Raw genomic sequence first — 15,507 nt, forward strand, 5'->3', positions numbered from 1 at the left:
ACCGCGCCGCTGCAGGCGAAGACGTAGGTGCGTCCACCAGCTCCCATGATGTGAAAGACGCCGAGACGCTGCAGGCTGAAGGTGAGGCGCCCCCTACTTTCTTTTGTTGGTTTTGCGTGTTATTTTCTACAGACTTACTGAGGAGTCACGCTGTGTCCTGCAGGGGGAAGCACTGCTCCTCTGGCTCCTCTGGCTGCTGATACTGCGCCCTCTGCTGGTGCTGTTGGAGCACCCCATGAGGCTAGACCAGAGTATTACATGGTGAAGTGGATCACGTGGAAGGAGAAGAAGACGCCCATCATCACACAGAGCGAGAACGGACCCTGCCCCCTGCTGGCCATCATGAACACACTCTTCCTGCGCTGGAAGGTAAAACTGAAGATTAAAACCACAGTCGAAACAAGAAAATCATTTTGTTGTTGTCAAAAACCTAACTGTGTGTGTGTGTGTGTGTGTGTGTTCAGGCCAGTCTTCCCGCTCAGACTGATGTCATCTGTGCTGAAGAACTGATGAGTCACCTGGGTAAGAAGAAGAAGAAGAAGAAGAAGGAGGAGGAGGAGGAGGAAGAATCTGAAGACATTTGATCAAAATCCTAACAAATCTGTGTGTGTGTGTGTGTGTGCAGGGGAGTGTGTGTTGTCTGTTACACCAAGAGAGAAAACTGATGGGATGGAGCTCAACTTTCAACAGGTGAACACACACACACACACACACTTTACTGTAGTGTATGTCATACTGCTTTGTTTTATATTAGCTTTAAAATGTAATGTGTGTGTGTGTGTGTGTGTGTGTGTGTAGAACATGACTGATGTCATGGCCGTCCTCCCTAAACTGTCGACAGGCCTGGATGTGAACGTTCGTTTCACAGGGGTGACAGATTTTGAGTACACACCCGAGTGCATCGTCTTTGACCTGCTGGACATTCCTCTGTACCACGGCTGGCTCCTCGACCCACAGGTTTGTAGCCCACACCAGCAGAAGGCACGACAGTTATATTTAAACATCATTACGCAATTGTCACAGAGTGGACAATGGTGTGTGTGTGTGTGTGTGTGTGTGTAGAGTCCACAGACGGCAGCTGCTGTTGGGAAACTGAGCTACAATCAACTGGTTGAGAAAATCATCGACTACAAACATTCTCCAGACAGCAGTAAAGTCAGTGAAGGTAACACACACACACACACACACACGTTCACAGACACACAGACACACACAGTCGTCTTGGTCTTGACTGTGTGTGTGTGTGTGTGTGTGTGTGCAGGTCTGTTAGCAGAGCAGTTCCTGGAGTCCACGGCCACTCAGCTGTCGTACCACGGTCTGTGTGAACTCAACACCACAGTGAAGGAAGGAGAGATTTCAGTTTTCTTTAGGAACAACCACTTCAGTACCATGATCAAACGCCAGGTGGAGACAAACACACACACACACACTAACTCCACACAGACAGAGTGAACACGGTTGTTAACGCAGGTCCGTCGTCCTCTCAGGGACACCTGTACCTGCTGGTCACTGACCAGGGCTTCCTCCGGGAGGAGGCGCTAGTCTGGGAGTCCCTTCATAACGTGGAAGGAGACGGAAACTTCTGCGACTCTGATTTCAGATTGTGTCATCAGAGAACTCCGCCCACTTCCCTTCTCCCGCCGTCTGCTCAGGACCAGCAGAGACAAATCGACCAGGTGAGACAGACGCAGACCAGCTGCTCTGGTGGTCCGGTCCAGTCTGACCTTGTCCTCTCTCTTAGGACTACCTGGTTGCAGTGTCCCTGCAGCAGCAGCAGGGCGGCGTCCCAGGACCGCTTAGTGACCTGGAGTTAGCTCGACAACTCCAACAGGAAGAATATCAACAACAACAACAACAACAACAACAACAACAACAACAACAACAACAACAACAACAACAACAACAACAACAACAACAACAACAACAACAACAACAGGGACAGACAGCAGCACAGGTAACCCCGCTGCTAACACCGCTGCTAACATTAGAGCTAACACCGCTGCTAACACCGCAGCTAACATTAGAGCTAACACCGCTGCTAACACCGCTGCTAACATTAGAGCTAACAGCGCAGCTAGAATTAGAGCTAACACCACTGCTAACAGCTAACGTGACAGCCAGTGCCTGAACCCGTTGACTCAGCGTTCATTTTGCTGTAATGATCATGTGACTGTGTGTGTCTTCACAGGTGAGAGGTCAGGGGTCACAACAGGGCAGGAGGAGAGACAAAGACTCAGACTGTGTCCTGCTGTAGACTCATCTTCGTCATCGTCATCGTCTGACCCGTGCCTACACTCACGTCTGTCTGCCACAGGAAGTCATGTGACAGCAGCGTCTCCACCTTTAACTCACTGCTACAGAATAAATAGTCATTTAAAGATTTTACACATTATTCACTGTTCATACAGCAGAGGTCAGGTTTAGGGTTTTTTAGACTGACTGAGATGAGAGCGCCCCCTACTGATATAACCACTAGCTCTGGGGGAAAACTCGTTACGTTCCCAGCTTTTTCTTAGTGTTTTCTACAGGACGGTGAAGTTACTAAACCATTGACACTCCCTTAGCTCAGTGACACAATCTGACCAAGGGGGGGCAGTAGTGGACCAGCAGCTCCTGTGTCCCTCTGAGCTAAAAATCACTGATTCTGTACTATGGACTTTGCTGCTAAAAAGAAATATCAGTCTGCCAATATACCTTATAATGGTCCTAGCAGCAGGGGGCGCTGACAGTCAGCTCTGTCGATAACATCAGCTCCTCAAAGAACCACACTTTAAACAAATTTGTCAGCCGAAGTTTGTGGGCCTGCTCTAAAACCAACCTCAGAAAACTGACGGTGCGTTCACGGACAGTTGGTCTAAACTGAAAACCGTTGGTTAAGTTAATTACTCATTTAAAATTGTGACAGAAAACGTTGGTTAATTGTGTTCAAATTGTCTGGGCTGAATCAGTGACGTCACGTCCACGCGTTTGTATTTCCCGTCAGTGAAACCTTTTCTGTGGAACCTTCTGGATGTTGAAGTGACATCTTGCACTCGTTTTACTAAAGAAATGAAGTGTTTGTTTCAGGTGCCATCTGCTGGCATGAGCTGAAACTACAGTTTGTTGGTCACATGACCTGGAAGCCATTTTAAAACTGGTATTTTATATATATATAAATATTAATATTCAGAGGAAAATAAAGACACAGTCCCAAAAAAAAAGTGTTTTTGTTACGAGAAAGTGTTCTATAATTACCTGAAGGTGTGTACTTCCTGTGGGCGGAGTCATAAACTAACATCAGCTGGTTCAGGAGAAAGACTGACATGTCAAAGGTCATGTGACAGGAAGCAGTATTCTGTCACGGGGAGTCAGTACACCAACGCCGCCACTTAACACGAACTCAAACTCGACAACAAAACAACGACCGTGTTTGAATTTCTTTTATTAACAGTTACGTTAAATTCAGTCGATGACGATTCGTATTCTTTCTCTATCGAGTCAGAGACCAGTTCTGGAGATGAAACCCGGAATACATGTTGGGTTGGTTTAAACATTTTCATATTAAGACAAGCCAAGTGTTCAGAAATGACGACCGAGTATTAGGCCACAAAAAAAAAAAAAAAAAGGTGAATACGTTTACAAAAATGATATTAAAAGAAAAAAGTGATGAATTTACAGGAATAACGTAAACGATGAAAATCACTAAAATAAAGTTGAACATTTACATCCAGAAATCTGTTGTTTATGAGAATAAAAGTCTTGTTAGGAGAAAGTCGTACGTTACAGGAATAAAGTTTGAGAAAAAAAATCGTAACAGCTTTCTCTGTGAACATTACGACTTGTAAACGTACATTTTTTTTATTCTCATAAACCGACAACTTCAGTCTGGTTTTTCCGGACTTCCCGCCTCTGTGGACCTGATATTCCGTCATAACAAACATTTAGCGTTCAGGCACTTTTTGAAAGATCAAAGCCACGAAGAAAAGAAAGGCAAAGAAAGTTGCGATGTTGTCGTCTTGTTATTCGTTAAGAGTGCTTTTCCAAATAATCCTTTTAGTTCACTCAAAACAGTAAAAACGTTGGACGTTAAACAGCAAATAACATCACAAACGGCGTTTTAGCTAATGATAGTTTTTGTGTTGTTATTGGTAAATTAAAAACTTTAAAGACGACAAGTCGAAAACCAGTCTGGAGACTCGTAGAAAAGTTTGGACCCGAACGACTTTGTTCGTCTGTTTTGCATTGAAACGTTCTTGTTTTTTTTTTTATCATTTTAATCTCAAGGCAGCTGCTCTCTGTAACAGGAAAAATAAACTTCTTTTACATACGTACATATTCACAATAAAAAGAAGAAAAACTTCTTTACGTCAACATTTGAGTCAGGCTAACAGTTAGCAGGCGGCTTAGTGATTACTGTGCTTCTTCATTAGTGGTCACAAGGAAAACTACAGAGAACGTTAGAGATCGGTTCTACCGCAGCAGAATGGGTCTTCATACTGGGACCAATGGTAGAAAAACTTCCTGGTACCGTTTTGTGGTTCTTAGTGATAGTATATTAACTTATGTATTGTGTCACTTAAAATAGAAATAAAAAATAAAGTAAAAGTTTTGTAAGTCGGCATGACAGGATCTCAGCGTTAGCTAACAATATGGAATTAGCAATGTAGCAAAGGCAAAGCTAAATTTTACTTAATACACTTTTGATGAATGAACATGGACTCACGTGGACTAGCAAACAGCTAACTCACAAAGTTAGCATCATTAACAAAAACCTGGTAACAAGTATTAGCATTTTGTTTCTCGTCAATGGCAAGAAAACGTCGGTTTACGTGAAAAGGTTTTAGTGGAAAAACATTCACATCTTCAGGAAACACAGGACACGACGACAACGTTAACGATGAGGAATCGCACCTTCTCTGAAAAAAAAAAAAGCCTAAAGTAGCGTTTTTTTCTTCATCGCTTCTTTTGAAATGAGCCTCTGACCATTTTTACAGTCACGTGACCTAGACTGAAATATTGCGAAATATCTTTTGAAATATATGCACCATTTGGGTTCGTTTCAACTGTTAAAAGTTAGTCATTCACCAAACAGTTTTAGAATAAAATCGATGCTATGCTTAAATTACTAACAGAAATGTTTACATTTTTACAGGAAACAGTGTTTACGATTTAAAATTAGTTTTAAAACGTTGAATTTCCGTCAATTTCATTTTTACATATTGCCCCTAGTGTTTAAACACATGTACTTCAGGTGTTTAAGCAAAAATAAACAATATTGAATTAACTATACACACTACGAAGTTTGTACCACTCTTAGGCTAGCTAACTGACGTTAGCTTTGAACTTCAGTTTCAACCACGGTTCCGAACTTTTAGCCTTTCTTATCGGAGGCTCCGCTAACCCCGCTGTGGTCAAACAGTTAAACACCGACGTTCGTGTTCCACACAAAGAGGCGCTCTTGTAAAAATATAATTTTATGTAGGTTCAATTTAACGCTAAACATCAAAGTTAAAGAACTTTAGTCCCAACGTGACCTTTTTTTAAACGTAAGTGAAACAACACGATCTCCGGTGGACGTTAGTGTTAAAAACAAGTACGAGACTTTTTTTTTTCCAAAAATATTTTTTTCCGTCTTTTCAGTTCTTTAAAACTATGGCTGGTAAATGAAGCAAAGACCTTTTTGTGTAAACTTATATTGGAATAAAAGTTTAAAACAGCTGCGTTTATCTCTCACCGGGTTGATCTTCAGAGATGGTGCGTTTACTGTCCGTCAGTTAGCTCAGATTAATCCCGGTCGACTGGACTGGTGATGCGGCCGTCAGCCCCGGTGGTCACATGATTCCATTGGTGACATACTGGAAGGAGTCGTACAGTTTGGTGGTGATGGAGCGCATGGAGCCATCGACCAGCTGCTCCACCAGCAGCTGCAGCTGCTCCTCCGTCAGACTCATGTGAAAGCGCTCCTTCAGGCCGCGGATGGTACTGCTGCCATGGAAACAGGGGAGTGGGGAGCCTGCAGTGGGAGAATAACACGGTCCAATCAGATGTTACCATTTAAAAACCAAAGTTTATGAACCACTCAAGTCTACCACGCACCAAAAGTTTATGAACCACTCAAGTCTACCAGGCACCAATCATACCAGAGTCCATGGAGAAAATCAGAGATTTTAGTTCAGACCAAAGTCCATGGAGAAAATCAGAGATTTTAGTTCAGACCAAAGTCCATGGAGAAAATCAGAGATTTTAGTTCAGACCAGAGTCCATGGAGAAAATCTGAGATTTTAGTCCAGACCAGAGTCCATGGAGTAAACGTTACCTTGCTGCATGATCTCCACTATCTGCAGCACCTTCTCCATGTGTTTCCTGGCGGTGATCAGACCCTGCAGCATCAGCATCTTGTAGTAGATGAACATGTCTCCATCCAGACCCCCCATTACCTGAGACACACAAACGCGCGCACACACACACACACACACACAGATGAACACACATGTTCGCGTGCTCAGCGCCCCCTCTCTGTCGCTGTTGGACTAACTCACGTCCACAAACTCTGAAGTGAGTTTAAAGGCTGACGTCTCAAACCCCAGATTCCGTGGAGAACTGGAGAGAATGAAGCCGAAGTCGATGTGAATGATGTGGCCTTCAGAGTCCAGCAGGATGTTCCCGTTGTGTCTGAGTACACAGGAACACAACTTAGTATGAGCCAGCGACACATCAACCTCCAACAGCTACATTCACCTGACCAACAGCCATGTTAGCCTAGCATTAGCGGTGTTCTGACCTGTCTTTGACCTGCAGCAGGTAGCAGATCAGACTGTATCCGGCGCAGCTCTGGACAAAGTTCCTCTGGGCCGACAGGAAACCCTCCGTGGTGTAGCTTCCATGTTCCTGCAGGAAGAAGTCCAGCAGAGACATCTGGCTCTGTTTACGCACCTGGAACCAAACAATAAAAACCAAAACAGTCAGAGAGCTCCAGGAACGCCTGACCTGGGGTCAGGAAGAGGAAGTGACATCAGAGCTACCTGGTGCAGGGAGACGGCGTTGAGGACCGGCTCGATCATCCCACTGTCCGATGACATCACCAGGATCTTGTAGGGTTTGATCCACAGAGGAACGTGACACACCTGCCAGATCATCTGTTCCACACACACACACACACACACCAGTCCACCAATCAGCTGCAGCCAAGTTTACCGTGTGTGTGTGTGTGTGTGTGTGTGTGCGTACCTGCAGCTGCCTCAGCACCTGATAGGCCAGCAGCTCCTGCCTCAGGTCGTCTCCACACTTGACGATGACGGACAGCAGCTTCCAGTTTGGGAGGTGACCGTAGGGAGAGGCTTCTCTGATCCGTCTGTCGCCACCACAGTCACAGTTAGCAACACAGCTAAGAGGCGCTAACAGGTAGAGCTAACAGCAGTGGAAATATACACCAGTGACCTGACCTGACTTTCTCCTCCCATGGCTCCTTGAGGGCAACTGCAGATGGATCTTCAGGGTCTCTCCTGAAAGATGTCGGAGTCTGGGCCAGATTCTCTGACAGCCGACGTCTAAACCAGCAGAGGGCAGCAGAGTGCTTAATACATGTGTTAGAAACTGGTTTTACATTTATAGCACATGTTAGCCTGAATGTTTTAGCATGTGTGAGCGTGTTAGCATTAGCCTGATAGCTTGTCAGTACCTGATGTCTCCTGCTGCAATAAAAACGGGTTCTTTACTCTCCAGGCTGGTGATGCTGTCCACTGAGAACTGACTGATGTTGTCGCTGCTGTTCTGAGTTTCACCCTACACACACACACACACACACACACACACGTCAAATTCCCTCCGTTTTCATTGGCTAACCCTAACCCTGCTCCTCAGCTCCCACCTCCACCTGCAGGTCTCCGATGTCATCGGTCGCCCAGGCCTCGTCGTCGTTGTCGTAGTTTGGCACCGTGCAGAAACTTCCCGCTTGATGTTCAGACACCGTCGAGTTTGCGTTGCCGACAAGAACTCCCCCGCCAGTGCTGCAGTCCAGGTTGTCAGCCGAACACGCAGAACGGATCCTGGTCTCTGGAATTCTGGCGGGAACGAGCGAGGTCTCAAAGCTGTGACACTCTAGAACCTCCACGTAGATGATGTACGGCGCCTGAGGACGACAGCGGTTAGCTTACCCTGCTCAGTTAGCTTAGCTTTCTGCAAGGTAGCAGCAGAGATAACTGAATGGGATGACGCTAAAGGTTAGCATACATTTAAGCAGCTAACACCAAGTTAAATGCATAAACGTAAATACATCATCGGTATAGCCGCCTGTGCTAACGTGGCTAACAGTGTTAGCAGTATTCACCTTGTCCTTGGAGTTGAGGACCACAGCCTGCGTGTTGGGGATCCGGCAGACGTGGTGCTGGGTCTCCGCCGTCGGCAGCCACACTCGCGCTGGCAGCTTGTGGTTGAGCAGGGAAAGTTCGGAGATGAGGCGCTGTGTTTTCTGCTCCTTGGTCGGCAGTGTGGCCAAACGCTTTCCGATGCAGAGCAGTGATTTGACAAACTCCCGCTGAGGACGGAGACGCTCTGGCTGCAGACGGAGAAAGAAAAGGGCCGTGAGTTCTGGCGCTGTCAGGAGCGGTACAAGTCAAGCTAGTTTAACGAATGCTTCTTTAGCTACTGCCGTGAAAACGCTACTGTAGCTTCAGTAATGATTGAAGTAAGTGCTGGACTTAGACAGCTAACATAGCTTTAGCATCTCTGTTTATTCAGCCACTGCTTTAGCACCATAGCTTAAGTAGCAGCTAACGTTAACAAAAAAAAAGTGAAAAAGTAAATGTTTGATTGACAGCTGTGGCTCCACCCTCACCTCCTGATGAGACGCCTCCACCCTGGGGTTACTTCCCGTCCGCCTCAGGCCACTGCCGGTACTTCCTGCTGTGGTGGCGTCAGACTTGGACCTTTGATGTGTCCGTGTGGACGGGGACGTGCGGTTGTCCACGTCCGCCGCAGGACCATCCCTGAGGGGGGAGTTACCCGTGTCCAGGTTGGTGCTGTGGTGCCGGCGGTGGCAGGACGGCGAGGACGTTGGGCTGTCAGCGAACAGCTGCGTGGAGTCAGGTTTCAGTTGCTCTGATAGGATGAGTTTCCTCAGTTTGGTTCCCCGGGAGTGACGCTGCGTGGAGATGTGCATGTCTGAAGACAGCGCCCCCAACAGCCAGGCTGAGAGCAGGGAGAAGGTGATGCTGCGTCTGCAGCGGTGAAGCTGAGGACGAAGAACACAGTCGCCGACACGATTGTTTAACCGTCAACGCAACGTATATCTAACATCTTCACAAACCAGCCTAGCTGTGGTTAGCGACACTGCTAACTATTAGCTGTGGTTAATAGCACATACCAGGTAGGGTCTGATGGCCTGTCCCACCTCCGTGTCCATGTGCACGTACATACTGAGCAGCTGCGGCAGGTAAAAGTCCACCTCGGAGTCGGTGAAGCTGAAAAGTCTGTTTCCGATGTAGGCCTGGACGCCGGCCTCCTTCGACTTGTACAGGTAGGAGATCGCCATCGACACGTCGAACAGCTTTGACTCGAACAGACGCAGAAGCCACGATTGCTTGGATGATGCCGATGTCGATGAAGACGGGAGCGGGACAGAAGGAGGCGGCGCCGGTTGTCGTCCACTCTCCTCCTCGTCTTCTTCTTTGATGGAACTCGTCTCGGCGACAGACGACCACGCGGCGCCCAGGCTGGAGCTGCCACCCCCACGTTGAGTCTCCAGTTCCTGTTGTTGTAGTTCGGAGATCGGGCTGTGCTGCAACTTGACTTTGAGCAGAACTTCTTGACATGCCTTCAGCGCCACCTCTGGGTCAATCACTGCAAGGACAACAGAGCTGCGTTCTTAGGACGTACACGCTGATACACACACAAAAAGCTACTTTCATTTCAGCCTCTACAGCTGCCGTGTTTGAACGTTAGCTTTTGTAGCTAGCAGATGTTCTTATGCGCGACTCTTACCTTGGTCACCTCCAAACTCCACCTCCATGGCGTCCACTGAGACAGTGTCCACGGGGGAACTCTGGCCTCGCTGCCCACCATCACTGGAGATGGCCCCGCCCTCACAGACGTCCCCCTCATTGGCCCCGCCCTCACTGCTGCTGCTGCCGATGCTGCGGCTGCTGCTGATGCTACCGCTAGGGCTGGAGCTGCGTGGGCTAGCGCTGGGCGAGGAATGCTGTTCACCTGGGGAGGGTGGAGGCAGCTGTGGGCGGGGCTGATGATGACGATGATGATGATGGTAGTGGTGGGCGGGGCAGTCGGAGGAGCTGTCGGAGTAGGAGGAGGAGGACGAGGAAGAAGCGCTGGAGGGTGAGGAGGGGCAGGAGAAGGTAGTGGGGGAGGAGACACAGGGAGGCGGAGCAGCTGAGTGGGAGGGGCTGAGATGGAGCGAACGAAGAGCTGGAGAGAGAGACACTTCAGTGTCGGCCATTTTGAAAGACAGACCTGAAACAGAAGAAAGAAAAACAAATATTTGTTTACAGTATATTAGCACACTACGGACCAGCAACATGTTAGGCGTACATGTGTGTACCATGTGTGTACCATGTGTGTACCATGTGTGTACCATGTGTGTACCATGGTACGCTGCACACTGTCGGTACTACAGACCACTCTGACATTTCTTTTTTTTGTCTGTTCTGGATCGTGAAGTTAACTGATGGTTGAACCACTGGTTTCCTGCTTATTTTTGCCCTCTTCTTATTGGATGAACACACGCTGTTGTTCTTTTGTGTGTGTGTGTGTTCCACGCAGGAAATGACATCATAGGAAACACCTGTAACATAAGTAACTGTTGAGAACGCACACTCTCTTGGTTTACTAACTTTTGTTCCAGTGATTTTAGTGAAGTATTTCCGACTTCTCCACTTGTTCTGATCCGACCCTGGTGTCCGTGGTCGTCAGTGGTTCTATTGGGGTTGAAAGAACTTCACTCATTAGGCTAACTTTAGCTTCTTACTACTAATTTCAACAAAATATAATAAATGACAGGTAGAAACTACAAGGCAAATTTGATCTAGTTTTTTTTTTCTTAATACTTATCTTTTTAAGTAATGTTTTTATGTTGTTTTTCTTGTTATTTCTTAGCCATTTTGCCATCCTACTGACCCGACCTGGGTCCCATCCATCACCCATCCATCACCCATCCATCCAGACGTAACTGGGGTCACGCACACAAACAAACGCACATACGTTTAACTTCAAGACCTGCTGTTACCGTCGGGACTCGGACTGCTGACCTTCTTGCTGTAAAACAGCAGTAACAGCCACCCATCCACAGCTTGGCTCCCGTGTCCAAACCGTGGGCCAGTCTAACAACGCGGCCGTGTTCGGTGATAGCAGAGTAATAGCCGTTAGCATGACGACAGGTCACAGCCATCTGCTAACTTCACCTGTGTGACTTAACTTCGTTAACGACACCGACACTCACACTATTGTGTGTTTTTTAAGTTTACGATGACGTCGTGATGACGTTACCAGCAGCAGTGACCGCTCCCTCCTGATGAAAACAAACGTGAGCAGCTGCAGTAGAACCGGGCTCAGACCAGGCCCACGGCCCGGAACTGAACTTGAGTCAAAGCCCTCTTCAGCGGGGAGAACACGGACCAGAACCTGGATTCGAACCCCGAGAAATTAATGTTTAACAGACAGAAAACCGAGGGGAAGGTACCGGATCAGCGAAGAGTCCTAAGTCCGCTGGACGCACTGCCTATCACCGGCCTTTAACCAGGGTCCACTGCAGGGTTCGGCTCCGATCCGGTCTCGGAGAATTCAGGGTAGTTTCCGTGTTGTGATCCGGGTTTGTTTTGGGTTTCAATCCCAGATTTTATCCCGGTGTGAGGTGCTCTGAAGAACCTCCATCTGCTCCAGCTTTAAAGCCTCAGTGACGCAACATCCGTCAAGTTACTGCGGGCGGAAACGAGTGCCATTTCCGGTGAGGTTTGTACAATAAAGGACAGAAAACCTAATCTGTCTGAAAGACGGGAAGGTGCAGATACATTTAAAGGGGAAGTGATTAAAAACGGACGACTCCGAAAAATACTTCTGTTTGCACTTTTCTCTGGAGCTAATCGTTTATAGGTGTTCGTCATGGTTGTGTTTCCGGTGGGGATCACCCCCGACCCCCGTGGTTTTAGTGGGTTTTAGTTGTGGGTGAAATTTAGTCCTAAACAGAAAAATTAAGTTAGATAATAATTACTGTAGATTATATGATCACGGTCATTTGTATGTAATATTAATACTAAACTGAATGATTGTATTTAAGACTGAACCGAAGGAAGACGTTGTTATTGATGTCGAGCAGTTCACCACCATACAGTCCTAGTGACATTAAACGTTATGGAGTGAGCAGGGCTTCAGTCCAGGCTACAAGTTCTATGGAGTGAGCAGGGCTTCAGTCCAGGTTTGACCATTTTTGTAGCAATACTACAGCTATCATTTAGTGGAGAGAGTTTGGCTCTCTAAAAACGTTTGGTTTTTATTTATTTAATCGTCTGAGAAGATTTTCTCGGTTTCTTTGTCAAAATTAAGCGTTTTCTGGAGGTTTAATTAAGGAAAATACAATGTAATTTATCAATACAAATAAATATGACTTTAATATGAGCTGGAAAATAAAACATTAGAGAAGAGTACGTTATGTTTTTCCTTTATTCCTTAATTAGCGTAGGAAAATAGATTCACAATAACAACCTTCCTCTCTCACACACACATAGACACACACACACACACACACACAAATAAAAGGTGCATTTCACTCAGTTTCTGAAACAGAGGACCAACTTCTGTCCTTCTTCTTCTTCTTCTTCCCACCTGGACCAGTGTGGACTCTCTACAAGTTCACCTTCAGGAATAAAAGTGCAAATAAAAAAAAAACTCATAGTAAAACATGCAGGGGAACGACAGCGTCGTCGTAGCAACAGGAAGTTACATCCCATAATAACAGCATCAGAATTAAATAAGCACAACCAGACGAGCACGAGGACGAAGGATCTGACGACGAGAACCAAACGATCAGGGCAGAAACAGTTCTGGTTCCACATGCAGAAAAAAGACACAGGAGGCGGACGGCTGAATGGAATCTGAACATTGTCACCTCAATGTTCTGTCGTTCTGTCAAACTGTAATCAGCGACGTCGTTCTGCCATAAAAATACTGAAAAATTATTCATGAACAAAATAAAGGGTGTGTGCTAAAAACCAACCCAGAACAGGAAGTAACATCAGAAAACATAGCGTCGTAAAGCCGGCTCCACAAAAGGTCAACTACCCGAATCCCGATCCTTAAATCTTTATTATTTGACCCGTTTCTGTTTTTTGTTTTTTGTTTTCTTTTTGAGCAACATGGCTCCACAGTGATTGATTCCAGACATTTGCACAATGTCGCCCCCTACCTTAATCTCCTGCTAAAATATTTCAATATACTTCAACAGTTTGAACTGGCATTAACAACAGAAACAAGAAAAATCCACAATAATCCAGCAAAACAGAGCAGGTGGAGGTAACCAAGGGGCGGGGCTTAGTCATACGGAGGGGCGGGGTTTAGCTGTATGGAAGGATGGGTGTAATTGGTACTTTGATTTGGCAGTAGTTGTTCTCAGGAGACCAGATCAGTTCACACCAGTTTGTGTTTTTGTTTTTGTTTTTTTTTTATTTCTGACACACGACCCACGACTGACCTGGTCACAGACTGGGTCAGAACGGCGCTCCATTTAGAGGCTATTCATGGTGTTATGACTAATGAAGCTGTGCAGTGAAGTAGCCTCGGACAGAGGTGGGGGTCAGCATGTTTACAGAGGGGGGGGGCGCTCCAGTTCAGCATTTATCACTTTGTCCCCAAATTGACTCTTAACATTACAAGTTAACAAAAACAAACTCAGCTTTGTTAGCCCTCTTCCTTATTTACCTAGCAGCTAACGTGAGCCTAGCTACACTCACTTCACAGCAAAGTGCTTCGCCGTCACGCGACAGAAGACGTTAACAGTCCCTTCACTTCCTCGTGAACACTCACGCACGTACGGATCCATCACATGGCAACGTGCTTTTTTTGAAACTGCAGGATTGAACGCGACGGCGACATCAAACCCTCACTTGTTTTTCTTAGCACCAATGAGGACTAACGCCACACCTGCACGCAGCCACGAGTCGGTTGGCAAGAAAACTCCTCCTCCAATCACAGACAGGGGTCTGTGGTTTCTTTTCCAATCATTTTACCCTAGACCTGTGTGGTTCTCACAGCAACAAATAATAATTTAATTTTCTAACCAATCATTGTACAAGTTCTGTTTCACTCTTTTTCTCACACACACACACACACACACACACACACAGGTTCCTTTTTCAGTCAAACAATTCCCAAGGAATTCTTTTTTAAACCACTCTGTTTTTGTTTTTTTAAGTCTCGACTCTTACAGACCAAAGTTAATTCACACATTATCTGTTGAACTGGTTTTTACGCATCGTTTTCAGATGTTTTTTAGACTTAGACAAAAGCAGATTTTATGATCTGAGTTTTTTTTCTTATTAAATCTATTTTTTATTTATGGCTCCGGTGTAATGTGGCTTTTTTTTTTTTTTTTTGCCAGACTCGACATGAAGATGAACTGAATCACCGTTTAGTCCCTACTCCTCCTTTTCAAACCTCCTTCTTTGTTTTTCACCCTCTGGAAGACAACAGGAGGTTCAGAGACCAAGGAGAACAGGAAGGAAAGGCTTGAAAGGAGATAGTAACTGTGAAACATTTGGCAGAGGAGGTCGGAGGTCGGAGGTCGGAGGTCGGAGGTCATACACACACACACACACACGTGCATACAGCAAGGTTCTGGCTTCATCCATCCTCGACAGAAGCTCGACCGTCCTCCATCTTGGATTTCCGCCTTTGTTGCTGAAGCATTTGAGGTGGGTGGGGCTACGGCTCCTCTCTCTTTGGCTCCACCTCCTCCTTCTCCTCTTCGCTCATTTCGGATGTGGCCGCAGGGGTCGAGCTACAAGTGGGTGACGGCGTGGGGCTGACCTGCGCCTCAGCGGGCGACAGTGTGACTTCTACCTCTGCCGGCTCCTCGTGGAGCGTGGGCAGAGGAAGAGGAGCGGCAGGAGGAGACGGAGGGCGGGGGGGGGGGTGGGGGGCGGTGCCGGCCGCCGCGGTGGCGGGGGTGTTGTTGTTGCTGTTGTTGCTGGGCCGAGGGACTTTCTGGATGACCTCCACCATGCCGCTGCGCCGTGAGGCCGCCAGCTTCCAGCTGGGGTTTCCTGGAGTTTGCAGCAGCAGCAGCGGTTGACGACCCTGACGCGCGGGCTCCGCTGAGGCATCGGCGCTCGGCTGACACTGGACGACCACACCGCGGTGCTCCGACACAGCGGGCAGAGGAGTCGGAGACAGAACCAGCCGAGGCTGACTCTGGCGGTTCAGAACGAGACCCGAATGGTCTTGGATTACATGCAGCTCCAGGACGGGCTGCGAGGATGACGACGAGGCTTTCTGGATGACGCCGCTGCTGCTCACAGACGTGATGAT

At 47.0% G+C, this 15,507-nt stretch overlaps 3 protein-coding genes across 13 annotated transcripts in view; 1 reads left to right on the plus strand and 2 right to left on the minus strand.

Moving 5' to 3' along the window:
- The window catches only part of mindy1 (MINDY lysine 48 deubiquitinase 1), an 11,919-nt gene extending 8,315 nt beyond the window's left edge, over positions 1-3,604 (plus strand). The window contains exons 8-12 of the mRNA XM_025064996.1: positions 1,063-1,165; positions 1,262-1,404; positions 1,488-1,676; positions 1,742-1,900; positions 2,177-3,604. Coding sequence (XP_024920764.1) covers positions 1,063-1,165; positions 1,262-1,404; positions 1,488-1,676; positions 1,742-1,900; positions 2,177-2,254 — 672 coding nt within the window. The 3' untranslated portion in view covers positions 2,255-3,604. The remainder of the gene's footprint in view (positions 1-1,062; positions 1,166-1,261; positions 1,405-1,487; positions 1,677-1,741; positions 1,901-2,176) is intronic.
- LOC103393831 (phosphatidylinositol 4-kinase beta) lies at positions 3,405-11,892 on the minus strand. Of its 11 annotated transcripts, none has more exons than XM_017041094.2 (15): positions 11,238-11,352; positions 10,824-10,907; positions 9,958-10,443; positions 9,341-9,816; positions 8,813-9,208; positions 8,306-8,533; positions 7,847-8,107; positions 7,658-7,761; positions 7,422-7,526; positions 7,207-7,330; positions 7,002-7,115; positions 6,761-6,912; positions 6,519-6,651; positions 6,296-6,416; positions 3,405-5,992 (listed from the first exon to the last, which is right to left on the minus strand). In XM_017041094.2, exons 3-15 carry the CDS (start codon positions 10,427-10,429, stop codon positions 5,811-5,813), a joined length of 2,868 nt encoding a protein of 955 aa, XP_016896583.1. In that variant the 5' UTR covers positions 10,430-10,443; positions 10,824-10,907; positions 11,238-11,352; the 3' UTR covers positions 3,405-5,810. The 11 variants fall into 11 exon arrangements, with proteins under 11 accessions (XP_016896583.1, XP_008329148.1, XP_024920694.1 ...); XM_008330926.3 differs by having other exon boundaries at positions 11,216-11,343; XM_025064926.1 differs by lacking the exon at positions 10,824-10,907 and having other exon boundaries at positions 7,853-8,107; positions 11,191-11,892.
- A 2,664-nt stretch (positions 11,893-14,556) lies between these two features.
- The window catches only part of rfx5 (regulatory factor X, 5), an 8,075-nt gene continuing 7,124 nt past the window's right edge, over positions 14,557-15,507 (minus strand). The window contains exon 12 of the mRNA XM_025064992.1: positions 14,557-15,507. Coding sequence (XP_024920760.1) covers positions 14,902-15,507 — 606 coding nt within the window. The 3' untranslated portion in view covers positions 14,557-14,901.

This window comes from Cynoglossus semilaevis, chromosome 18 (assembly GCF_000523025.1).
Source record: "Cynoglossus semilaevis isolate Cse_v1.0 chromosome 18, Cse_v1.0, whole genome shotgun sequence".
Taxonomy (NCBI): Eukaryota; Metazoa; Chordata; class Actinopteri; order Pleuronectiformes; family Cynoglossidae; genus Cynoglossus; species Cynoglossus semilaevis.

Excerpts from the sequence above, each read along its gene's own strand:
- LOC103393831 (XM_025064925.1), bottom strand. The coding sequence starts at position 11,377 with ATGGCTGTGACCTGTCGTCATGCTAACGGCTATTACTCTGCTATCACC. Across the intron at positions 9,817-9,957 it reads GGAGTTTGGAGGTGACCAAG|TGATTGACCCAGAGGTGGCG; the intron begins GTAAGAGTCGCG and ends TTGTCCTTGCAG. Across the intron at positions 7,527-7,657 it reads ATTGCAGCAGGAGACATCAG|ACGTCGGCTGTCAGAGAATC; the intron begins GTACTGACAAGC and ends CTGCTGGTTTAG.